The sequence below is a fragment of the Bos javanicus genome, chromosome 5 (genome assembly GCF_032452875.1).
Source record: "Bos javanicus breed banteng chromosome 5, ARS-OSU_banteng_1.0, whole genome shotgun sequence".
Lineage (NCBI taxonomy): Eukaryota > Metazoa > Chordata > Mammalia > Artiodactyla > Bovidae > Bos > Bos javanicus.
Genome location: NC_083872.1, coordinates 85,354,112 through 85,381,999, shown reverse-complemented (window position 1 = coordinate 85,381,999; position 27,888 = coordinate 85,354,112). Strand labels below are relative to the sequence as shown.

At 38.1% G+C, this 27,888-nt stretch overlaps 1 protein-coding gene across 8 annotated transcripts in view; it reads right to left on the bottom strand.

Annotated features, from left to right (window-relative positions):
• The window catches only part of DNAI7 (dynein axonemal intermediate chain 7), an 88,028-nt gene that overhangs the window by 29,181 nt on the left and 30,959 nt on the right, over positions 1–27,888 (bottom strand). For all 8 annotated transcript variants that reach the window (XM_061417599.1, XM_061417600.1, XM_061417598.1 and 5 more), the window contains 3 exons: positions 24,807–24,953; positions 22,057–22,160; positions 19,083–19,389 (listed from right to left, as the gene is read on the bottom strand). In XM_061417599.1, the coding sequence (XP_061273583.1) occupies positions 19,083–19,389; positions 22,057–22,160; positions 24,807–24,953 (558 nt within the window). The remainder of the gene's footprint in view (positions 1–19,082; positions 19,390–22,056; positions 22,161–24,806; positions 24,954–27,888) is intronic.

Here is a 27,888-nt window from a genome sequence, read left to right as displayed (position 1 = left end):
AGCAGGCTGTCAGATTTTGTTCTATGATTTCACAGATAAGTATTTTTTCCCTGGCTCAGACAGTAAAGAATCCACCTGCAGTTGCAGGAGACCTGGGTTCAATCCCTGGGATAGGGAGATCCCCTGGAGGAGGGCACGGCAACCCACTCCAGCATTCTTACCTGGAGAATCTCCGTGGACAGAGGAGCCTGGTGGGCTATAGTCCATGGGGTTACAAAGTGTTGGACACGACTGAGTGACTAAGCACAGCACAGGACATTGCAAATATAGTTTCATTCTTTAAAAAAAATCTTAACAAAGCATCTTAGGTATTTTTCCATATAAAAGTTATAGGTTCTAGTCCAAGGTGGCAGTAGGAGGATCCGGAAGCCATCTCCTCCCACAGACACACTGAATCTGCAGCTGCACATGGAAACATTTTCTCTTTAAAAAAAAAAAACAAAACAAAACACCCAAAAGCTAACTGAGTAACTCCTACATATCGTGCAAGTGGGAAAACGTCCATACTGAAGTGGGTAGCTGAGGCTGGGACACAATCTCACCATTACCCACCCCTGTGCAGCAATCCACAATCAGGAGGGAACTCACAAGCAAGAGGGGGAACAGAGAGTTTGAATACCACATCAGGCCTCAGCTTTTAACACCCGCACCTGAGAAACTAGCCCCCCAAATATCTAGCTTTGAAAGCCAATAGGACTTACTTCCACCAGGACCATAAGGCTACGCGAACTGAGCAGCAGTTATTAAAGAGCCCCCTGCACAGACTCACCTGCCCCAGGGCCCAGAGCAAAGGGGGCCAGCTGAAAAGCAACCTGATTTTCTGTGAAAGAGGCTTATTTGATTATTTTAAAGTGTAGGCCTGAGGGGCAGGCATGTACTATAACACACACCTAGGGAACTTATGAATTACACTTCCAAAACAGAGGCCGGGGGCAGCATAGCTTTGTGCTTTCCTTTTATTTTGCTCAAAGATTGCCAGTATCTCCCCCAAAGGAGCTTGTATCACCCAGGGGCTAACCCTAGATCACCTGGCTCTGGTGGCTAGTGGGGCTCACATGCTCAGGTCCCACTGGATTGAAACAAACAAAAAAAGAGTGGTAGACTACCACCCCTAGGGCACAGCAGAGAGGACAGGCCCAGAAGCTCAGTGTGAAACAGTCCTAATGGTTTATCAGCTATGATGGTTTATGGCTTAAGGGGCAGGCTTCCAACTGAACACACTATATAGCCCACTATTATAGCCCACTATAATCCTCCCTAGAGAAGGAAATGGCAACCCACTCCAGTGTTTTTGCCTGGAGAATCCCAGGGACGGGGAGCCTGGTGGGCTGCCATCTATGGGGTCGCACACGACTGACACGACTTAGCAGCAGCAGCAGAGACTTTGGAAGGCAGGCACAATCAGTTTTGAGCACCAGTATTTCTCAGGGGAAGCTTGTTCATGTATCTGGTGCCCCGGTTTTTACATCTGGTATGCAGGTGACTCAGTGGTAAAGAATCAACCTGCCAAACAAGAGATACATGTTCAATTCCTGGGTTGGGAAGATCCCCTGGAGAAGAAAATGGTAACCTACTTCAGTATTCTTGCCTGGAAAACCCCATGGCCAGAGGAGCCTAGCGGGCCACACAAGGGGTCACAAAGAATCGGACGTGACTTGGCTACTAAATACCACCACCACCACCACCCTGGTTTTTATGGCTGCTACCCAGGGAATGGCCTTTGAGTGCTTGGTTCTGGTGGCCAGCAGAGCATGTATTCATTAGTTCAACAGGATGGTAGCAAGGAAAGAAGTAGCTTTTAACTATGACCTCAAGGTTCAGCTCAGAGGGAGTAGAAAATTCCAAAAGACCATCTCTCAGTCTACTCCTGAGGGAGGACAAATACATGCATATTTGTATATTTTTAAAGTTGTTGCTTGGGAATTCCCTGTTGGTCCAGTAGTTAGGACTCTACACTTTCACTGCTGAGGGCATGGATTCAATCCCCAGTCAGGGTACTGAGATGCTGCAAGCCATGAAGCTCAGCCAAAAACAAAGGAAAAAAGTTGTTGATTGAAGGTCTGGCTTCAGCTTGGACCTAGGTGCTGACTGAGCTCCTTCCTTTTGGGACACTGACAGCTCTTGGCACACCCTCAACTACTGAGAGTCACTAAAAATAAAGTAGGTACTTGTACAATCACAAAGAATTGAAAGAAAACCAAAGCAGTGTTGAAGGATAAATTTCATCTCCTACACAAGGTTTCTCCTTCAACACTGGGAGAGATGGCTGTTTTATCTAACCAATATGGATAACCAATATGGAGAGTCAAGGAAAGTGAAGAAACAGAGGAATATATTCCAAACAAAAGAAAGATATAAAACCTCAGAAAAAGACTTTAATGATTTACCCAATTAAAGACTCAGATGAAAGGTCATAGAGATGCTCACTGAGCCTAGGAGAAGAATAAAAGAACATACTGAGAATTCTAACAAAGATAAAATATAAGAAAGTACCAAACAGAAGCCATGGAGCTGAAGAATACAATCACTGAACTGAAAAAATACAATAGAGAGATTCAACAGCATACTGGATAAAGCAGGAGAAACGGATCAGAGAACACACAGACAAGGCAGTAGAACTCACCCAAGCAAAAAGAAAAAAGAATGAGAAAAAGTAAAGATAGCTTGAGAGACTTACGGAACAACATCAAGCAGAGCAACATTTGCATTATAGGGGTCCCAGATGGACAGGAGAGAGAGAAGGGCCAGAAAACTTACTTGAAGACGTAATGGATGAACACTTCCCAACCTGGGGGATGAAACAGACATCCAGAACCAGGAAGCCCAGAGAGTTCCAAGAAAAGATAAATTCAAAGAAGTTCACACCAAGATATATTATAATTAAAGCACCAAAAGTTAAAGACAGGGAAGAATCTTAAAAGCAGCAGGATAAAACAACTTATACATACAAAAGGTGAAACACTGAAAGTGAAGCCGCTCAGTCATGTCCGACTCTTACAAAGGAGCTTCCGTAAGACTATAAGCATATTTTCCAGCAGAAAATCTGTAGGCCAGAAGAGAGTGGAATAACATATTCAAAGAGCTATTAACAAAAGAAAAAAAAAAAAAAGTAAGAGTACTCTACCCAGAAACATTTTCATTCAGAAGTGAAGAACAGATGAAGAGTCTTCCAGACAAGCAAAAACTAAAAAAGTTCACTGCCACTAGATCAGCCTTACAAGAAATGTTAAAGATATTTCTTTAACCTGAAATGAAAGGGCGTTAGTTAGCAACAGGAAAACATGGAAATGTAAATCTCATTGATAAAGAAAAATATATAGTAAAATTCAGAATACTATAAAAATGGTGGGTTAATCATTTATAAAGCTAGTATGAATGTTAAAAGACATAACTGTAATAATTTAGAGATACACAAGATAAAAATATGTAAATTATGACATCCAAAACATAAAATGTAGCAGTGGGGAGTAAAAATGTAGAACTTCAGAATGCATTCAAATTTAAGTTGTTACCAATTTAAAATACATTGCTATAAGTAAAAGTTGCTTTATGTAAGTCTCATGGTAACCATAAAGCAAAAATCTACTGTAAATACACAAAAGATAAAGATAAAAGAATCTAAGCATACCAGTATAGAAAACCATCAAATTGCAAAGAAAGAGAAGAAGAAAGGAACAGAGGAATTACAAAATAACCAGAATACATGTAATGTATTGTCATTACATGATGGCAATAAGTATATACTTATTAATAACTATCTTAAATGTACATAGGATAAATTTTCCAGTCATCACAAGATGTAGAGTGGCTGAATGGATAAAAACACAAGACCCAGCAATGTGCTTCCTATAAGAAACTCACTTTACATATAAAGACACACATTGATTGAAAGTGAAAGGATGAAAAGAGATATTCTATGTTAATAGAAACCAAAAGAAAGCTGGGCAGCTATACTTTTATCAGCAAAAATAGGTTTTAAGATGAAGAGTGTAATAAAAGACAAAGGTCATTACATAATGATAAAGGAGTCAATCTAATAAAATATAACATTTGTAGATATTTACAAACCCCAACATAAGAGAACCATATATATATATATCTCAAATTAGAGATAAAGGGAGAAATAGAAAGCAATACAGTAATATTAATAATAAGAGATTTTAATATCCTCATTTTATCAATGGATAGATCATCCAGACAGAAATCAATAAGGAAACATTGGCCTTAAACAACACATTAGACAAGACAGACTTAACAGACATAAACAGAATATCTCACCCAAAAGCATCAGAATACATGTTTTTAAGTATACAGGGACATTTTCCAGGATAGATCATTTGTTACATCACAGAATAAATCTTAATAAGTTTATGAAGACTGAGCTCATATCAAGCATCTCTGATGACAATGGCAGGAAACTCGAAATCAGTTACAAGAAAAAAAAAACTAGAAAATTCACAAATATGGGGGTACTCTTTCTGCCCCCTTCTGATGCCTATGTCAGAAGCTTTCTCTATCTCCTTTATACTTTAATAAAACTTTATTACACAAAAAAACAAAAAAACAAAAAAAAAAAAAAAAGAAAATTCACAAATATGTGCAGATTAAACAACATGCTACTGAACAACCAATGAGTCAAAGAAGAAATTAAAAAAATATCTTGAGACAAATGAAAACAGAAATACAATACACTAAAACTTATGGGATAAGGTGAAAGCAGTTTTAAGACAGAATTTCACAGCACTAAATGCCTACATCAAGAAACAAAAAGATCTCAGATAAACAACTAACATTAAACCTCAAGAAATTAGAAAAAAAGTGAAGCTCAAAATTAATAGAAAGAAATAACAAAGATAGGAGCAGAAATAAATGAAAGAGTCTAAAAGGACAATAAAAAGATCAATAAAACTAAGGTCTTTTTTTTTTTTTTGCAAAGATAAACAAAATTGACAAAGCTTTAGGTAGATTTACAAAGAAAAACCCTAAACCTCACTCCTAACCCTATCTCCTAAACCCTAGCTCATACCTGTACCCTTACCTATAAAGCCATAAAATCATATATCATATAATCATATATCTATAGTTATAAACCATAAACATAAACCTAATCATAACCAGAAATTGAAACGAAAACCATAGTACATACATTGTAACAAGAAACTGAAATCAGAGCCATAAACCATAGTTTATAACCAGAAACATTATAACCAGAAACCATACCCATAAGCCATCAACCATAACAATTAACGATAACCACAACTAAAATATAAACCAAAACTGATAAGCCATGTCCCATAATCATAAACTCTAACCTTAACCTAGCCCCAGGTCAGTTCCCACACCACCTTTCAGCCCTAATCTTAGTCCTCTAAATCACCAACCCCAATCTAGTCAAATCATACAAAGACATCACAGAAAGAAAACTATGTATTAACATTCCTTCTAAACAAAGATGTAAGAATCCTTCACAAAATAATAGCAATATGAAACCAACAGCATATTGAAAAGATTGTGCATCATAAGCAAGTGTCTCAATACCAGAAACTCCAGGTTGTTAGTATACTCAGCCAAGCAATGTAATAAATTATTAAATGAAATCCAAGCAATGTAATACAAGACAATTATCGCATGATCATATAACTTGATGCGGAAAAAGCTTTAAACAAATACTAGTGTTATTTCATCATATACTACTACTAAGTCACTTCAGTCGTGTTCAACTCTGTGCGACCCCATAGACGGCAGCCCACCAGGCTCCCCCGTCCCTGGGATTCTCCAGGCAAGAACACTGGAGTGGGTTGCCATTTCCTTCTCCAATGCATGAAAATGAAAAGTAATATAAGCACTAACAAAAGTAGGAAGAAAAGGAGATTTCATTCAATATGATACAAAACATTAGAAAAAACACATAACAAACATCATGCTCAATGCTGAGGACTGAAAGGTTTACCTCTGAATTCAGTACAAGATTAAGATGCTGACTTTTACCATTGTTACAATATTGTACTGAAAGTTCTACCCAGGGCAATGAAGAGAGACATAAAAGGCATCCACATACGAAAGGAGAAGGTAAAGCCATATCTATTCACAGACAGTGACAGTATCTTATATATATAAGTTCCCAAAGAATCAACAAAAAATTATTTGAGCTAGTCAACTAATTCAGCAAAGTTACAGGATAAAATATCAATACACAAAAAACTATTTGTATATACTAGCAATAAATATTCTCAAAAGGAATTTAAGACAATTCCACTTTAAATAATGTCAACACCAGTAAAATACTTAGGAAAAGATTTAATCAATCAAGGTGCAAGACTTCTACACTGAAAATCACAAATCATGTCTGAAAGAAATGAAAAAAAACCCTAAATGATGTGAAGACATCCCATAGTAATGGAAAAAATTAATATTGTTAAGATGGTAATGTTACGTAATGCAATCTACAGATTCAATGTGATTCCTATTAAAATTTCCAAAGGCTTCTGGGGAGAAAAACACAAGTTTATCCTAACATTCATATGAAATTTCAAGGGACTCCAAAGAGCAAAAACAATCTTGGAAGTCAAAGTTGGAGGGTCACTCTTCCCAATTTCACAACTTAGTACAAAGTGACAGTAAATAAAACATTGTGATATTGGCATAGAGGTATAGATCAATGGAATTGGATGGAGAACTAAAAAAATTTTTTGTTGTCCAGTCAACACATCCATATATAGTCACTGATTTTTTATAAGGATGGAAAATAATAAATCGGGGAAAGAATGATTTTATCAACAGATGGTGCTAGGCAACAACTATCTACGCACACAGGGATGAAAGTGAACTCTCATACCACATACAAAAACTAACTCAAAATAGATAAAAAGCTTAGTCAGTTCTCCATATTTGTGGGTTCTGTATCCACAAATTCAACCCACTGTGGATCAAAAATATTCCAAAAAATAATTCTAGAAGGCTCCAAAACAAAAAACTTGAATTTGCCTTGCTGACAACTATTTATATAGCATGTATATTGTATTAGGTATTGCAAGTAATCAAGAGATGATTTAAAGTATAAGGGATTATGTGTGTAAGATATATGCAAATATTAAGCTAATTTATATAAGGAACTTGACCATCTGAGAATTTTGGTATCCACAGAGCAGTCCTGGAACCATTCCTCCATGGAATGACTGTATAAATTCAAGAAGAAAAAGTGGTGATAAATCCTCATGACCTTGAATTTAGCAATGGTTTCTATGATTTCACAACAGGGTACAAACAAATGAAAGAAAAAATAGATAAATTAGATTTCCTCAAAATTAAAAACTTTCATGCTTCAAAGACATTATACAGAAAGTAGAAAGACAGCCCATAGAACAGAAGAAAATATTTGCACATTATACATTTGATAAGAGTCTGTTATTCAGAATATGTCAAGAACTTTTACAACTCATCAACAAAAAGACAAAGAAACTAATTTTTTAAATGGACGAAGGGCCTGCATAGACCCTTCTCCAGATGAGATATACAAATGGTCCACAAGCACGTGAAAAGATGTCAAATATTTTGCTAGGCAAAATAGTATAAATGATGTGAGGCCATGGGCAGTTTTTAGGGTGGTGGTGTGTGTGCCTTAGTCACTAACTTGCATTTGACTCTTAGAATCACACAGACTGTAACCTGCCAGGCTCCTCTGTCCATGGGATTTCCCAGGCAAGAATACTGGAGTGGGTTGCCATTTCCTTCTCCAGGGAATCTTTCCAACCCAGCAATCAAACCCAGGTCTCCTGCACTGCAAGATTCTTCACCATCTGAGCCATCAGGGAAGCCCCTACAAAACGTTAACGTGTTTGAAAGAGGAGAGCTACAATGACAAGCACCATATAGCTAATGGAGGAGTATCTGATGAGTGATTTTTTAAGTCTGTTTGGTGCAAACAGACTGAGCTGGTTATATTTATTCCTCATAAGGATAATATAAGGAATGGACCCACTGGATATAGTTTAATGTGTTTAGGATTGTTGTGCTTCGTAGTATACCCTAGCCAGCCAGTTTGAGCAGTACAGCTATAAGAACTACAAATCCATCAATGAGAATTCTACAAGCCCCTTTGGCAGTCACAAGGTGTAACCTGTAGAGGGGCATTTTTACTGTAAAAGCTATTATGCATGCTGATCAGATGAAAACATTGGATCAAGAGTTAGATATTGTTTGGGCTCAATATTGCATTATTAAAAAGTTTCAGTTCAGTTCAGTTCAGTCGCTCAGTCATGTCCGACTCTTTGCGACCCCATGAATCGCAGCACGCCAGGCCTCCCTGTCCATCACCAACTCCCGGAGTTCACTCAGACTCACATCCATTGAGTCAGTGATGCCATCCAGCCATCTCATCCTCTGTCTTTCCCTTCTCCTCCTGTCCCCAATCCCTCCCAGCATCGGAGTCTTTTCCAATGAGTCAACTCTTCGCATGAAGTGGCCAAAGTTCTGGGGTTTCAGCTTTAGCATCATTCCTTCCAAAGAAATCCCAGGGCTGGCCTCCTTCAGAATGGACTGGTTGGATCTCCTTGCAGTCCAAGGGACTCTCAAGAGTCTTCTCAAACACCACACTTCAAAAGCATCAATTCTTCGGCGCTCAGCCTTCTTCACAGTCCAACTCTCACATCCATACATGACCACAGGAAAAACCATAGCCTTGACTAGGCAGACCTTTGTTGGCAAAGTAATGTCTCTGCTTTTCAACATGCTATCTAGGTTGGTCATAACTTTCCTTCCAAGGAGTAAGCGTCTTTTATTTCATGGCTGGAGTCACCATCTGCAGTGATTTTGGAGCCCCCAAAAATAAAGTCTGACACTGTTTCCACTGTTTCCCCATCTATTTCACATGAAGTGATGGGACCAGATGCCATGATCTTAGTTTTCTGAATGTTGAGCTTTAAGCCAACTTTTTCACTCTCCACTTTCACCTTCATCAAGAGCCTTCTTAGTTCCTCTTCACTTTCTGCCATAAGGGTGGTGTCATCTGCATATCTGAGGTTATTGATATTTCTCCCAGCAATCTTGATTCCAGCTTGTGTTTCTTCCAGTGTAGGGAAAACCACTAGACCATTCAGGTATGACCTAAATCAAATCCCTTATAATTATACAGTGGAAGTGAGAAATAGATTTAAGGGCCTAGATCTGATAGATAGAGTGCCTGATGAACTATGGATGGAGGTTCGTGATATTGTACAGGAGACAGGGATCAAGACCATCCCCATGGAAAAGAAATGCAAAAAAGCAAAATGGCTGTCTGGGGAGGCCTTACAAATAGCTGTGAAAAGAAGAGAAGCAAAAAGCAAAGGAGAGAAGGAAAGATATAAACATCTGAATGCAGAGTTCCAAAGAATAGCAAGAAGAGATAAGAAAGCCTTCTTCAGCAATCAATGCAAAGAGATAGAGGAAAAGAACAGAATGGGAAAAACTAGAGATCTCTTCAAGAAAATTAGAGATACCAAGGGAACATTTCACGCAAAGACGGGCTCGATAAAGGACAGAAATGGTATGGACCTAACAGAAGCAGAAGATATTAAGAAGAGATGGCAAGAATACACAGAAGAACTGTACAAAAAAGATCTTCACGACCCAGATAATCATGATGGTGTGATCACTCACCTAGAGCCAGACATCCTGGAATGTGAAGTCAAGTGGGCCTTAGAAAGCATCACTATGAACAAAGCTAGTGGAGGTGATGGAATTCCGGTTGAGCTATTCCAAATCCTGAAAGATGATGCTGTGAAAGTGCTGCACTCAATATGCCAGCAAATTTGGAAAACTCAGCAGTGGCCACAGGACTGGAAAAGGTCAGTTTTCATTCCAATCCCAAAGAAAGGCAATGCCAAAGAATGCTCAAACTACCACACAATTGCACTCATCTCACACGCTAGTAAAGTAATGCTCAAAACTCTCCAAGCCAGGCTTCAGCAATATGTGAACTGTGAACTTCCAGATGTTCAAGCTGGTTTTAGAAAAGGCAGGGGAACCAGAGATCAAATTGCCAACATCCGCTGGATCATGGAAAAAGCAAGAGAGTTCCAGAAAAACATCTATTTCTGCTTTGTTGACTATGCCAAAGCCTTTGACTGTGTGGATCACAATAAACTGTGGAAAATTCTGAAAGAGATGGGAATACCAGACCACCTGATCTGCCTCTTGAGAAATGTGTATGCAGGTCAGGAAGCAACAGTTAGAACTGCACATGGAACAACAGACTGGTTCCAAATAGGAAAAGGAGTACATCAAGGCTGTATATTGTCACCCTGCTTATTTAACTTATATTAAAAAGTTTAGTGAACCTATAATATTTTGGATATACACTAGAAGTGGAAGAGATCCTACTAAGGTGTTTAAAAAAAGTAAATTCTTGCATTATGTTGTTTTATTTAGTTTCCTCAGCGTGCTTAGTAGCTCAGTCATATCAGATTCCTACGTCGCCACCTCGGACTAGAACCTATAACTTTTATATGGAAAAATACCTAAGATGCTTTGCTAAGATTTTTTTTAAAGAATGAAACTATATTCGCAATGTCCTGTGCTGTGCTTAGTCATTCAGTCGTGTCCAACACTTTGTAACCCCATGGACTATAGCCCACCAGGCTCCTCTGTTCACGGGGATTCTCCAGACAAGAATACTGGAGTGGGTTGTCATGCCCTCCTTTAGGGGATCTTCCCAACCCAGGGATTGAACCCAGATCTCTGCACTGCAGGAGGTTTCTTTGCCATCTGAACCACCAGGATAGAAACAGTAATTACTGTTGGAACTAGTGTTGTTTTGAATAAGAATAGAATAGAACCAATAGAAAATAGAAAATAAAACAGAATAGAAAAGAATCAACTCCATACCAGTGAAAGTGATCATTAGAAATATCTGTAACATAAATAATGTAGTGATATGTAGGGGTAGTGCTTTGAGCTAGTGGTTCTTTGGATAGGTGGAATTGCCTGGCTATGGGTATGAGTGGTAAGAGTTACGTTGTTAGAATTAGTAAAGGTACTGCTAGAGAGTCAGAGAAGATTAATGAAAACTTAAGGCTGTTGTCATTAAATTGGTTAAGAAGGACTAAGCTAATAAAACTAGTAAACTGAAAGTGGTAGTATTCATTCAAATGGTATTATTTTTTCATATTAGTGGTATTAATAGGTGTAATCGTGAATTTTAAAATTGTAGCTTGAGATTTTGTATGTAACCAATGTAATAGGTGTTTGATACCATTATTAGCAGGGATAATCCTAATGCAGCTTCGCAGGCTGTAAAAACTGGTAAGATAATGGGTATTATGCTAGCTAGAGTTAAATGGGTGTTCAGAATTATTAGGGTTGCCATAATAAATAATGACATTATTCCCTTCAGAAATAGTAGGGAGGATATTACACAGGATTGGTATATTAAGACCCCCCAATGTTAGTTGCTTCAGTCGTGTCCTACTCTTTGTGACCCACCTGTAGCCCACCAGGCTCCTCTGTCCATAGGATTTCCCACGCAAGAATACTGGAATGGGTTGCCATTCCCTTCTCTAGGGTATCTTCCTGACCCAGGGATCAAATCCATGTCTTCTGCTTGGCAGGCAGATTTTTTTACCATCTGAGCCATCGAGGAAGCCCCCAGGAGAAATTGTAAATACTAGAGTAATATTTATGTAGACTACAGGAACTTGATAATTATGAATTTAATCATAATTTAATGAGTGAAAAAATAAAAACTTGCTTTAATTTAAACTAATTACCATATTTGGTCCACTCTAACCCCTTTTGAGTCTACCTGTAGGCTAAATTTACTGCTAGTGGTGAAATTAGGATTAGTCCTATGAGTATTGCTATTAGATTATTTGTTTGGGATGCTCAGGGTAGGGGCAGAATTTCTAGGTCATACAGAGAAGAAACATAATGGTCACTATGAAAAATTTTAAGGGAAAACTGTAGGCATGCTGATCCTATAATGTCACATCTGCATTTGTAAGGACTTGATTTTTCCATGTGTTTAGTTGGGGAAGTTAGAAAGCGATAAATACAAGAAAGCTTTTCTGGATGATGTCTCTTTGTCACTAATACATTGCTAAAATGTTGGTTAATAAGTCCAAGTATAAAAAGAATGTTGAGTCTAAACAGAAGCATATGACTAGACCAGATAGTTCAAGAGGGGCTAAGAGAGCTCTTGTGAAAGGCTGGGGGCTGGGGTTTATCACTTGGAATGCATAGGTCCGATGGGTTACGTCATTGTGTAAGCAGACGCTTATAAGCAGGGGCTGACGTAAGCTGGAATAATTGTGCTGTGCTGTGTGTGCTCAGTCACGCTTGACTCTTTGTGACCTTCCGGAATGTGGCCCACCAGGATCTTCTGTCCATGGGGTTTTTTGGGCAAGAATACCAGAGTGAGCTGCTTTTTCCCCCTCCAGGGGATCTTCTCGACCCAGGGATCGAACCCCCGTCACCTGTGTCTCCTGCATTACCTGCCGAGCCATGGGGGAAGCCAAAACAGCTACTACAAATTCAAGGATAGTGAGTAGAAAGAGAATAACAAATGCAATGAAGGCTGTGTTAGGAATAATACTTATTAGGGCCAGGGTTGCCCCTCCAACTAAATTATTTAATAGTTTCTGCTGAATCATATGGTAGCAAGTAACTACCATAAGATCCAGCAATTCTATTTCAGGGCATTTATCTGAAGAAAACAAAAGTACTAACTCAAAAAGAGGTACGCACCTCTATGTACATCGAAGCACTATTCACAACAACCAAGACACAGAACCAATGTAACAGTTCATCCGTGGATGAATGGATAAAGAAAACGTGATAGATAGTGACAACAGAATAATATTTGGCCATAAAAAACGAGGAAACCTTGCCACTGGAGACAACAAGGGGGACCTCGAGGGCCTTATGTTAAGTGAAATGTCAGACAGAGAAAGACAAATACCATATGATCTCACTTTTTTTGTGGAATATAAAGAAAGAAAGAATTTAAATACAGAGAACAGATTGGTGGTTGCCAGAGGTTCGGGGTTGAGGTAGACAAATGGGTGAAGGTGGCCAAAGGTATGAACCTCCAGTTACAGAGAAATAAATTCTTGACTTGAAATATACAACATGGTGACTATACTTAATTATACTGTATCGTATATTTGAAAGTTTGTAAGAGATCTTAAAAGTTCTCAGCACAAGGAAAGAATTGTAGCTATGTATGGGGGTGAATGCTAACTAGACTTATGGAGATTATTTCACAGTACATAGAAATATCAAATCTTTGTGCTGTATACATGAAACCAATATAATGCCATATGTCAAGTACATCTCAAGAGCTTTTAAAATTAAAGTATATAAAATCTGTATCATTTTGAATGGCTTCTACTTGACTGAATATTTTATAATTAATCTGTGGACTGTAATTTCTAATATAAAAAAGCCAGTGAACATTATAACATTTTTATTTAGTTGTCTTAGGATTTCATAATAATAAATCACTAAAATGAAAAATCACTAAAAGGTACATTTACATAGTACCAAATTTCCCGGAAGATTGTACAAACTTTCACTTTTAATAACAGAACGTGAAAATGGCTGCAACCTCTCACACTCAGTTTGATATGAAGTGATATAACGTCAGTCCTAATTTGTTTACTCATTTGGTTATCTTTTCATATCTTTATTGACCAGTTGCATTTCTCTTGTTGATCTGCTCAAGTCTTTTGCCTAATTTATATTAGGAACTTGTCTTACCAATTTGTACAAGTTCTTTATATTAGGATAATAACCATTTGTTTGATATGTTTAAATATTTTTCCCAGTCCATTGTCTTTCAGCATTGTTTATAGAGAGGTTTATTTGACACAAATGTTCGAACCCATAATCTCCTTTTCTTGCAAGGTTTTGGTTTTGATGCACTAATAAGGAAGAAAGATCTTAGGACTTGCATGGCGGTCCAGTGGTGAAAAATCATCTACCAATGCAGAGGACACTGGTTCGATTTCTGGTCTGGGAAGATTTCACGTGTAGCCGAAATTAGCCACAACTACTGAGCACGGCCTAGAGCCCATGTCCCACAACTAGAGAAGCCACTGCAGTGAGAACCCATCCACCACAATGAAGAATAGCTCCCATTCACTGCAAGTAGAGAAATCCTATGCATAGCAACGAAGACCCAGCGCAACCAAAAAAAAATAATGACAAATTTTTTTTAAAGATCTTTTTTGTTTTTGTTCAGTTGCTCTGTCATGTCCAACTCTTTGAGACCCCATGGACTACAGCATGCCAGGCTTCCCTGTCCTTCACTATCTCCTGGAGCTTGCTCAAACTCATGTCCATTTAGTCGATGATGCCATCCAACCATCTCATCCTCTGTCATCCCCTTTCCTTCCTGCCTTCAATGTTTCCCAGCATCAGGGTCTTTTCAAATGAGTCAGCTCTTCACATCAGGTGAGCAAAGTATCAGACCTTCATCTTCAGTATCAGTCTTTCCAATGAATATTAAGTACTGATTTCCTTTAGGATTGATTGATTTGATCTCCTTGCAGTCCAAGGGACTCTCAAGAGTCTTCTCCAACACCACAGTTCTTTTTAGTAAATATGATAAAATAACTTCCCTACATTCTCTTCAAGTACTTTTTATTATTTTATGAGTTTTGATTAGTTTGTTTTTATATTTAAACTTTTGATCTGTTAATTTTTTTTTAGTCTGTAGAGGGAAGTATGATTGGAAATATATTTTATTTCATATCTTAGCTAGCTGTCTCTGAGACCACTATTAAACTCAACTGTTCCCTTCTCAAGTTCTATAAATTATTTTACATAGATATTGGATCTCCTACTTCTTTCCACCATTTATTTTACTCACTCCCATAAATTCCATCAAATTATCTTTATCCCCTTCTTTTGAGCTGCTGATTTTCTTTATAAATCCAGTGATTTTTGCCCCTTGGAGGTGACTCACACTTACAAAAAGTGCTCAACAAATGTGTTCTATTCAGAATTAGTGGCAAGTGGAGGCCCAGCTGGAGAAGGCAATGGCACCCTACTCCAGTACTTTTGCCTAGAAAATCCCATGGATGGAGGAGCCTGGTAGGCTGCAGTCCATGGGGTCGCGAAGAGTCAGACACGACTGAGCGACTTAACTTTCACTTTTCACTTTCATGTATTGGAGAAGGAAATGGCAACCCACTCCATTCTTGTGTTCTTGCCTGGAGAATCCCAGGGACAAGGGAGCCTGGTGGGCTGCCATCTATGGGGTCACACAGAGTTGGACATGACTGAAGTAACTTAGCAGCAGCAGCAGCAGCAGCAGCAGCAGCAGCAGCAGCAGGAGGCCCAGCTGATGATTGTTTCCACCTGCTCTCTTTCCCTCCCTAGCCAGCTGAGTAGGGAAAATGGCTCTGACCTGGGGGATTTTTCACTTCATGCAGGTTACTGCTGCCCCTCTTAACTCCCCTCCAAAATCTTCCTTCAGCACAGAAGATGGCTTTCCCCCTGCCTTGGTACACTTAAGCATGACTGTAGCATTTTCCTGCTTCTGTGGAAATCACACACACTTCAGCATTGTCCATATTAACTTTTCAGAATGCTGTGGGGCATTTGGAAGAATGATAGAGCACATGGACATAAGCATTATCTACACACATGCCTGTGTGGAGTGATGAGAGGATTGGTTCCCCAGAACAGGGGTGCTCACTAAAGTAATCTTAGTGTCATCTTCTAGGCAATCTTCTCTTTTTTCAACTGCCTGATCACAAAGTTCTGCCAGCCAGGTTCTTCCACCAACCACTCACACAATTTTCAGTCCTGCTTCCAGACTATGGTGAAGTTTCATAAGGTAAAACTAATTGTCTGATCATTACTCTTGGTTCCCTAGACGAATTATTTGAGAAGAACTTCATTCACTATGCTTTAAAATATGCATTACCATCGAGTAGAATGCTTTTCCTTAATGTACTTCTGTGTATTATCAACAGTAGCATTGGTACATCCCCTGGAGGAGGTCATGGCAACCCACTCCAGTATTCTTGCCTGGAGAATCCCCATGGCCAGAGGAGCCTGGCAGGCCACTCTCATGGGGTCGCAAAGAACTGGACATGATTGAGTGACTAAGCACAGCACAGCACAGCACTGGTATACCTTTAGTCATTTTTACACCTTTAGTCTCATTATAGATTGAAGACGTTCAGTTCAGTCGCTCAGTCATATCTGACTCTTTGCAACCCCATGAACTGTAGCACGCCAGGCCTCCCTGTCCATCACCAACTCCCGGAGTTTACCCAAACTCATGTCCATTGAGTCGGTGGTGCCATCCAACCATCTTATCTTCTATTGTCCCCTTCTCCCCCTGCCCTCAATCTTTCCCAGCATCAGGGTCTTTTCAAATGAGTCAGCTCTTCGCATCAGGCAGCCAAAATATTGGAGTTTCAGCTTCAACATCAGTCCTTCCAATGAACACCCAGGACTGATCTCCTTTAGGATGGACTGGTTGGATCTCCTTACAGTCCAAGGGACTCTCAAGAGTCTTCTCCAACACCACACTTCAAAAGCATCAATTCTTCAGTACTCAGCTTTCTTTATAGTCCAACTCTCACATCCATACATGACTATAGGGAAAACCACAGCCTCAACTAGATGGACCTTTGTTGACAAAGTAATGTCTCTGCTTTTTAATATGCTGTCTAGGTTGGTCATAACTTTCCTTCCAAGGAGTAAGCGTCTTTTAATTTCATGGCTGCAAGCACCATCTGCAGTGATTTTGCAGCCCAGAAAAATAAAGTTAGCCACTGTTTCCATTGTTTCCCCATCTATTTGCCATGAAGAGTTTCAATAAAACATTAAAGAATAACAGAAAAAAAACAGATGTAGTTAAACACATTGGAAAGGGCCTGTTAATGGAGGAAAACTTAGTTTGGTAACTTGGAGCTCTAATAGATGACAGATTTTGAGAAAAACAGAAAACTGCACTATTTGGTATTACAGTGAATTCATGTGCTGATATCTTTAATGTGAAACTATTTTAAGTAGTTTTAGACATAGAACTATAATAAGTCCTCACTTATATGAGGTGCTTCAACTGAGACATACATGTATAGGAAGAACTGCTAAAGCCATCTATATTCAAGTAATATTTCAAATTATATCTTTTCTAAATTATTTCACAACTTTAATAATACGAAATTTTGGGGGTAAACTGTTGATGAGTTTTTTTATAAAATATGATCAAGGAATTTGAGGAGCAGAAGTTATTCAATATTTTTATCAGATCAAGACCAAACATTTTTAGATAACATCTTTTCTTTCTTTTTTCGACTCTTCCCTTCTCTCTGCCTAGAACACCCTTCTCCAGGACCTTCTCAAGATTAGCTCCTACAAGTCAGCTCAAATGTCTCTGCTTCTAAGAAGCTGGTCCTGACTACTAGCAGAAGTGTCCCTACCACTCCACCCTAGGCAGTCCTGTTTTATATAAACAATTTTGATACCTTTTTATTTGTTGTTTTCATGAATGTTCAACCACAAATCTTGCAAAACCTTATTTTTAGTGTACAGGTCTCCATTTTGTTTCTTACTGCATACTTAAATAATGTGACATCCAGGGCCCATTTACTCATTCTTTATTTATTCCCCCTTAGAAATCAGTGTATTACATCCATTCATGTCTTCTTAACTAAAGCAAGTCACATGGTCATGGTCACCCCTAATTTTAAGGGGGAAAGGAGTATAATCTTCCTACATGTCCAGGAAAGGGAAGAAAACTGGAAATATTGTTGAACCCTAGTAAAGCTACCATGCTATCTGAGAGGAAAAATGATTTTTTTCTTTAATTTTAAAAGCTACCAGATTGCTCAAAAAACATTTAAGAGTGACAACTTTTAAAGAAGAACAAATCACTTATTTCCAACCTCTCTGAAGTATCAGTTATATATAGGTTTCTGGATTCTCCTCCTTTTATGCCTTTTTGATTTTTTTCATAATTGTAGTCACATTCTGAATACTATTCTTTGTACTGACCATTGTGTCTTATATCCATCTTTTACATTGCTGTAGAATCATTACAATTTTTGATTCTGGTGTAACCAAATGGCATTTTTCAATTAAACGTGTTCTTAGAATACCTAATAATACTTATTCTAATTTCTAATTTGTATTCAACTTAATACTTAACCCTACCTGTGTTTAAAGAAAACAAACCAATAAACCAATACAATATTTTAAGTACTTACAGGAAAACCTGGTCCTCCCTAAAATAAAAGTGTCCATGGCCAAACAAAAAGCTGCTCAGTTCTGAGAAAGTTCTATTAAATGCTAAAGAGACAGTTTATTTTACCATAATAGGTAAGTGGCTTGAAAATCCTGGAAACAGAACGAAGAGAGCAGAAACTAATTACCAAAATATGATTATTATAACATTTAATTGGGCTTTCCAGGTGGCACTAGTGGTAAAGAATCCACCAGCCAATGCAGGAGACAGAGGAGACTTGGGTTCTATCTGTGGGTCAGGAAGTTCCTCTGGTTAGGAAATGGCTACCCACTCCAGTATTCTTGCCTGGGAAATCCATGGCAGAGAAGATTGGCCAGCTACAGTCCATGGGGCCACAAAGAGTCAGACATGAATGAGTGACTGAGCGCATAGCACCTAACATATTATTATATCTAAAGATGTCAATTTTTAAAAGAGAAGTACAACGGTTTTAAAAAATTAGTTTTTACTTCATTAAATTCTTTCTTACAAAACCGAAACCTGAAGAAGTAACTAATCCTTCAGTTTGTGAAAGTATTTATCACAAGTTCCCTTAAGTGAATTTGAAATATAATAAATACCCACAAATAAAATTGCTTCAAAGCTTTTGGGGACTGAACCTAAAATAAAAATGAGCAATTTCTGTGCTCAACTTTGGGATGTGGAAGCAACAAGCTCAACCATAAATAGTGACTATGAATATAGAAGGCAAGGGAAAAAAACACATTCAAAACGGAGCCATTGGTTAGAAAATGGCTTTCAGTTTCTAGCTGTTTAGAAAACAATCTTGAGAATGCATCAAGAGAATCTAATAACACCCATTTCATGAAGAAAAAAATGTACATTTAAAGTGTCCTACCATTTGTTCTTCGACATCACCTTGTCCCTCAGCTTTTGTTTCTTCCTCATGAACTAAGTTAGACTCATTTTCTTGTTTATTCTCTTCTTGGAGATCTTTGCTGACTGCTGTTTGCACACTCTTAACTTCTTCTTTGACAAAGTCAGTTACTATAGAAAAGTGTTCTTGTGATGGTGTTAGAACAGGGCTCAGGGGTGTGACATGATCGTAGTGAGTGTGCAGGAGGCGTAGAGCAATGTCAGATGTTGCTAATATCCTTGGGATTTCAAATCCAGTTTGTGTCTCAGAGAATCTGATACTTCTGTGCCTGTTAATTAATTTAACAAAAAAGATGAGCCTCTAGGAAGTTCTATGTCTGCTGTGAATTTATACCTAAGCATTATTTCCTCTTTAATTTCACCAGAGTTTTGAGCAGTGTGGATACACTTAACTTGCTTTCTTTGCAAGCATTTAGACCAGGTTTCTGATGTTACTGTCTCAAAACTATCTCTTGGGATCCATGGCTCCATACTCTTCTCTTCCATCTCTGGGAATTCCTTCTCTGGTTCCTTTGTACAGCCTCCTTCCTAACCATGACTGAGCGATTGAACTGACCTGAGTTGAACTTCCTAAAGTGAAAGTGAAAGTGAAGTCGCTCAGTCGTGTCTGACTCTTTGCGACCCGTGGAATGTAGCCCACCAAGCTCCTCTGTCCATGGGATTCTCCAGGCAAGAATACTGGAGTGGGATGCCATTTCCTGCTCCAGGGGATGTTCCCAACCCAGGGATCAAACTCAGGTCTCCCACATTGCAGGCAGACACTTTAACCTCTGCGCCACCAGGGAAGCCCAGGCTGATGTCACTCAGCTCTCCATCCTGAGTCCTCCTTTCATCTCCTTCTACATATTCTCCCTGGATATTATAATTTCTATGACTTCAATGAGCTCTATGTTTCCTAGGGGAAGAAGTATCCCTGAATGAACTATAAAAGGTTAAAAAAACTCCTTTACATATGTGTGCACATATGTAATAAAATTCATAAGAGTTGATTTCTAAAAAGTTAAGAACTACTGATCTGTATGCTAATGACTTCCCCAAACATGTCTCCAAAACTTGGGCTTCCCTGGTGTCTCAGTGGTAAAGAATCTGTCTGCCAGCGCAGGACATGCAGGTTTGATCCCTGAGTCAGGAAGATCCCCTGGAGAAGGAAATGGAAACTCGTCCCAGTAATCTTGCCTGGGAAATCCCATGGACAGGCGAGCCTGGCAGGCTACAGTCCATGAGGTCACAAAAAGTTGGATACAACTTAGCGACTAAAGGACAACAACAATGCTAATAATGCCTCCAAATATGTTTCCAACTCACATTTCTCTCAATGCCTTCAGATAGTTACACTTTGATGTCTCACAGTCTCATAGGTAACTTCAAATTCAACAAGTCCCACACTGAACTCACCATCCCAACCTCTGCCCCTCTTCATCACCATCAAAGTAAAACAAAAGTTGTTCTGCCACCACTGTTCCTTATCTTAGTAAAAGAATACCATCTAATTCTCTTTTTAAACCTGGGTAGTTAATACAGAGCTGTTCGTTTTACTTTTATTCTTTTAAAATTATACAGATTATTTTCCGCCAGAGGGCGGTCCACTGGTTAGGATGCCACGTTTTCACTGCCATGGGTGTGGGTTCAGTTCCTGGTTGGGGAAATAAGATTCTGCAAGCTGCACAGTGTGACCAAAAATAAATGAATAAAAAATTTAATTAAAATTTAAACCACAGAGTATTTTGTAGCAAATAGAACTTGGAAAATATTTTGTTCCTTCCTTTTACTAAATATCAAAAACAAAGTCCAATTTTTCCCATTGTTGTTATGACTAGTCTTTTTAGAGCTGGGACTAGAAACCCAGACCTCCTAACTTTTATTCTGATAATTTTTCTCTAAAACTCACTGTGCCATATTAACTCAATTATTTTGAAACATTCGAGTAAAGCAGCAGCCAAGTGATTATGAATTTGTCATTATCTCTATTATTCCTCAGAATGATATTACTTTGTTGAAAACATCATTTAAATATCTAAAAAGTAATAAATATGAAATTATTTTTGAAAGTATTAGTTTTTAAATTTAAATACATATTTTAAATTTTTTACAATGTTGTGTTGGCTTCTGCCATCTAACAACACAAATCAGCCATAATTATGCATACATACCCGCTTCCCTTGTGGCTCAGCTGGTAAAAAATCTGCCTGCAATGCGGGAGGCCTGGGTTTGATCCCTGGGTAAAGAAGATTCCCCTGGAGAAGGGAAAGGCTACCCACTCCAGTATTCTGGCCTGGAGAATTTCATGCACTGTATACTCCATGGTGTTACAAAGAGTCAGACACAACTGAGCGACTTTCACTTTCACTCTCCCTCCCTAGCCTCTCTCCCCTTCCCCCATCCCATCCCTCTAGGTCATCATAGAGCACCAGACTGGGCTTCCTGTTGCTACACAGGAACTTCTCACCAGCTACCCATCTTACACCTGATAGTGTATATATGTTGATGCTACTTTCACAGTTCACACAAAATAAATTTTTTAAAAGCTTCAGACTGTCCCGTAGAAAGTACCAATCACTTCTACTTTTTGGTGGGGAGGGAGGCTGAATGAGTGAAAAAAAGAGGAAGACCCTGATATCTAGTCAGTGTGTATTTATACTAGACATCCTGTTATGGATGACCTTTACATGTATTAACATTTAATCTTCAGCCCAATCCTATTAAGTGATAAAAATAATTTCACTGTTGATATACTGAGACCTTACAAGGCTAAGTAACTTGCCTAAGATAAACAACAGGTCTCAGAATTAAACCCTAACTGGCTGAGCTCCTAAGATGGGTTGTTTTTTTTTTCTAAGATGGGTTTTTATAAGTATGCCATGCTGTAATGCAACAGGCATCTACTTGGTCATGTGACTCTAATGTCTTCAGACCTATAGCATCACCCATGGCAATACCTTGGATTCTTCTTGAGGTTTGCCCATATATAGAGAGTAACATTTTCATCTTGAATGACTTTTTCCATATTTCCACTGTCCAGATCTGCTAAAGTGCTAGCTTGCTGTAAGAAAAAAAGAAAACATTATTAAGATTAGAGGCCTCACAAATTATATAGTTTAGGTAAGTTATTTCATCAGTTAGGTGTTGGATTCCCTTCAATACTTAAAAAAGTAATTTGGGTAAAAATAAGGTTCAATAAAAATAACAAAGAATTGTTTTAAATAATTCTCTAAATGATACAAATGTATTTACTCACTTAAATGTGTTTCCCCTTTTCTACTCAGTTTCTCTTAAGGTGTCTAAGGATGCAGTCGCTCAGTCGTGTCCGACTCTGCGACCCCATGAATTGCAGCACGCCAGGCTTCCCTGTCCATCACCAACTCCCGGAGTGCTCCTATATTCCCAGATAGCTCTTGCAGATTGCTTTTAGATTACCCTTTTCAATTTTAACATTATCATGACTTCTCATTTTAACTATATATCCTAATCTTAACTTTATCCTTACCTTATGCTACTGCAAAAGTTAGCCTATTCCCGAACACACCAAGTTTACAAAATATACCTATGAGTTCTGTGTTTTACTAGTCTAATACCTGATAATCAACATACCATTTAAGGATATTCTTTAGAATTCTTTAATAAACACTAAAATAGATTCATGCCTCTTGCTTAAGACATTAGTTCTTTAAAAGGACTTAAATAAGTCAATATGTATTCAGCTCCTATAATGTAAAAACTTAAAAGTACTGGGAATTGAATTTATTGCTATTTGTTTTCAAAGTAATTGTTCTGTGAGTTCCCTGGCAGTGGTTAGGACTTCACTGAAGAGGGGCACAGATTCAATCCCTGGTGGGAGAACTAAGATCCCACAAGTCATTCAGTGTGGCATAAATAACAGAACTGTTGTAAAACTGTTTCACATTGTGTGAATTTATCCAGCTGTTCCTTCACAGTTTAACTTACTCTACCTCCTTTATTTTTTGTACACTGGAAGTTAGGTCAAGGTAGGTTTAAGTGGTGGCCCACTCCAGTGTTCTTGCCTGGAGAATCCCAAGAATGGCGGAGCCTGGTGGGCTGCCATCTACGGGGTTGCACAGAGTTGGACACGACTAAAGTGACTTAGCAGCAGCAGCAGCAGCAGGTTTAATCACATTAGATGAATGATTTTCTGCAAGAAGGCACCTTATGGGAAGTTGTGTTCTTTACACTGCATCCTATCAGGAGGCATATGATGTCCCACCGTTAACAATGTGGACTTGATCACTGAGTTCAGGTGGTGACTACCCATATCTTCCCATTGCAAAGTACCTTTATCCTAGTCAGTAAGTAATCTGTGGTCAAATACTTTGGCATTATGAGAATGACATGCTCTTAAACTTTTCACCTAATTACTGAGGTAGTGGTTAATTATCTTTATCAGTTATTACACTGGAGATTGAAAAGTGGTGATTATCTTACTGACCATTCCTTCCACCTTCATCAAATGGTATTCTATAAAGAATTGTTCTCTCTACCCCCACCTCACTTTCCCTCTACCTTTCTGGGGTATCACTGTAGACTCATGAATTTTTATTTTAATCAGTGTGTTTTAATAAATTATAGTCATTGTTCTTTCTGATATTCAAATTATCTCCAACTTGACCACTGGGAGCTTTTTTAAGCTAGTCTTGTCCCTTTACCTATGACTCTATTAGTCTTTGAGCATTTACTTGCTTTCTAGCATAAGATAATGCAAAAATTCATCTTTCAATAACAATCTCATCTTTCAAATTCCCTGCCCCAAGCTTGAATCAGCTATTTACCCCAATTAGAACTTAGAAATCTGGTTCATACTGATATTTCCATTACAAATTTAACATTACAGTGTTTTTTCTAATCTTCTGTTCTGTATAACATATCTTTTTTTCTCGTAAAATAAAAATCTTGATCAGTAATAATTATAACACATTTCCTTACTGGCTTTTTCTTACAATATAAATAAGATAGTTGCAAAATTTTAATATGAATATTACTGCTAAGAATAACTTAACAATAATAAGCCTTCTTTGCAGTTCTTTTTGTAATTAGAACACATTCTACCACATCTATAAACGTTACTGTGTTCTAGACCAGAAGAAAAAAGAAACCAAGACACAAAATAGCCAAAAGCAAGGTATGATCTTATACTGTTTTCTGATTTAAAAAAACAAAGCCAAACAAAAACTACAGGAGATATTAGGGAAAATTTAAATATGGACTGGATATTAGAATATATTATGGAATTATTATTAACTTTCATAGATATAATAATAATGGCTCTATAATTAGTTGAACATTACCATTAGTGCTAAGATATTTGGGAAAAATAGAGTGACTACCAATAATTGTAATCTTGTGTAAACTGATTCATTCTAGAGTGAATATCTAACATACAAGGTTTTGTGAATTCATTTTCATAATGGTCCTAGTAAATTTTAGCAAGTATAAGAGAAAATATCTAGAATTTAGCTATATTGATAATGTTTTATTTCTTTAAAAATAAATATTCACAGTTGATATTTATTATTATTAAAAATAAATATTCACATTGTGCCTTAAATTATTCTGACTTTTCCTTAACCTTTTAAATCTTCAAAAAAATGATACTGGATCTCAAAAATTATATAATATAAAATCTTAACACTTACAAAAGGTATTAATAACATATAAAGCAAAACATCACACTTACTCTGAGAAGTATTTCTGTGGCTCTGTTAAACTTAAGATGAAGGAGCTCCTGCAGTTCTAGAATTGATTCTTGGTACTGGATTATATTTTTCCCTTGCAAATCATATGGTGGAGTTTCCAATAAAATTAACTTCAATTTCTCAATTAACTATAAAGTGAAAGTAAAAATACAAAGCAAAAATTTACCATAAAAGTAATCTTCTGATAAACAAAGGAAAAAGTGAAATATGGGATGTTTTACCATTTTTGAATTGAGGAACATATCACCACTAAAACATATAAAAATAGTTTTCCTGAATTTATTCTGTTAGAAAAGGTCATGGGAAAATAAAATATTTCCTCCCAAAACTCCACTATAAAAATCTTCAACTATGTATAACGAGCTGTCCTCAGCAAGCTGATAGAGGAGGCTTATTACCCAAGACTGTAGAACAATAGAAACAATAACAATATGGTAATAATGAGAAGAGTGAGCAGAAATGGAAGAGGAGAATCACTAATATCTACTGAATACTTACTATGTTCCAAGACCTGTGTTCCAAATGCTTTATATGTTTTAATCCATTTAATTCTTATCATAAGTCTATGGGTCAGTTAGTTCAGTTCAGTTGCTCAGTCGTGTCTGACTCTTTGCGACCCCATGAATCGCAGCACACCAGGCCTCCCTGTCCATCACCAACTCCCAGAGTTCACTCAGACTCACGTCCATCCAGTCAGTGATGCCATCCAGCCATCTCATCCTCTGTCGTCCCCTTTTCCTCCTGCCCCCAATCCGTCCCAGCATCAGAGTCTTTTCCAATGAATCAACCCTTCGCATGAGGTGGCCAAAGTACTGGAGTTTCAGCTTTAGCATCAGTCCTTCCAAAGAAATCCCAGGGCTGATCTCCTTCAGAATGGACTGGGTGGATCTCCTTGCAGTTCAAGGGACTCTCAAGAGTCTTCTCCAACACCACACTTCAAAAGCATCCATTCTTTGGCGCTCAGCCTTCTTCACAGTCCAACTCTCACATCCATACATGACCACAGGAAAAACCATAGCCTTGACTAGACGGACCTTTCTTGGCAAAGTAATGTCTCTGCTTTTGAATATGCTATCTAGATTGGTCATAACTTTCCTTCCAAGGAGTAAGCGTCTTTTAATCTCATGGCTGTAGTCACCATCTGCAGTGATTTTGGAGTCCAGAAAAATAAAGTCTGACACTGTTTCCACTGTTTTCCCATCTATTTCCCATTAAGTGATGGGACCGGATGCCATGATCTTCGTTTTCTGAATGTTCAGCTTTAAGCCAACTTTTTCACTCTCCACTTTCACTTTCATCAAGAGGCTTTTTAAGTTCCTCTTCACTTTCTGCCATAAGGGTGGTGTCACCTGCATATGTGAGGTTATTGACATTTCTGCCGGCAATCTTGATTCCAGCTTGTGCTTCTTCCAGTCCAGCGTTTCTCATGATGTACTCTGCATATAAGTTAAATAAACAGGGTGACAATATACAGCCTTGACATACTCCTTTTCCTATTTGGAACCAGTCTGTTGTTCCATGTCCAGTTCTAACTGTTGCTTCCTGACCTGCATACACATTTCTCAAGAGGCAGGTCAGGTGGTCTGGTATTCCCATCTCTTTCAGAATTTTCCACAGTTTATTGTGATCCACACAGTCAAAGGCTTTGGCATAGTCAATAAAGCAGAAATAGATGTTTTTCTGGAACTCTCTTGCTTTTTCTGTAGATACTGTTTATTGTGCCTATTTTGTAGATGAGGAAACTGAAGCAATCTAGTTCCACCAGAGGAGCTTAGAAGACGCCACTCCATCCTATCAAATGAAAGTCTGAACAGACTAAAAAACCAACAACTTCTTTATGGATCAGAAAGCAGGAGGAGGGGGAAAGGAAGCATTTTGAAATACACAAGAGCACTTTGTTCTTCTTAACAAAGCTTGATCTCAGGGAAAATTAAGAGCAAGCTTGACCTGCTGGAATTTTTTTTCTATTAATTTAATTTAATTGGAGGCTAATTACTTTACAATATTATGGTGGTTTTTGTCATATATTGACATGAGTCAGCCATGGGTGTACATGTGTCCCACCATGCTGAAACCCCCTCTCACCTCCCTCCCCAACCCATCCCTCTGGGTTGTCCCAGACCACCAGCTTTGGGTGCCCTGCTTCATGCACTGAATTTACACTGGTCATCTATTTTATATATGGTAATATACATGTTTCAATGCTATTCTCTCATATTGTCCCACTCTTGCCTTCTCCCACGAGTTCAAGAGTCTGTTCTTTACTTCCGTATCTCTTTTGCTGTCTTCCATATAGGGTCATTGTTAATCTTTCTAAATTCCACATATATGCATTAATATACTGTATTGGTGTTTCTCTTTCTGGCTTACTTCACTCTGTATAATAGGCTCCAGTTTCATCCACCTCATTAGAACTGACTCAAATGCATTCTTTTTTATAGCTGAGTAATATTCCATTGTGTATATGTACCACAACTTCCTTATCCATTCATCTGCTAATGGATATCTAGGTTGCTTCCATGTCCTAGCTATTGTAAACAGTGCTGCAATAAAACTGGGGTACATGTCTCTCTTTCAATTCTGGCTTCCTTGGTGTATATGCCAGCAGTGGGATTGCTGGGTCATATGGCAGTTCTATTTCCAGTTTTTTAAGGAATCTCCACACTGTTCTCCATAGTGGCTGTACTAGTCTGCATTTCCACTAATAGTGTAAGAGGGTTCCCTTTTCTCCACACCTTCTCCAGCATTTATTGTTTGTAGACTTTTTGATGGCAGCCATTCTGACCACCGTGAGATGGTACCTCATTGTGGTTTTGATTTTCATTTCTCTGATAATGAGTGATGTTGAGCATCTTTTCAAGTGTTTGTTAGACATCTGTATATCTTCCTTGGAGAAATGCCTGTTTTGTTCTTTGGTGCATTTTTTGATTGGGTCATTTATTTTTTTGGTATTGAGCTGCATGAGTTGCTTATATATTTTGGAGATTCATTCTTCGTCAGTTGCTTCATGTGCTATTATTTTCTCTCATTCTGAAGGCTGCCTTTTCACCTTGCTTATGGTTT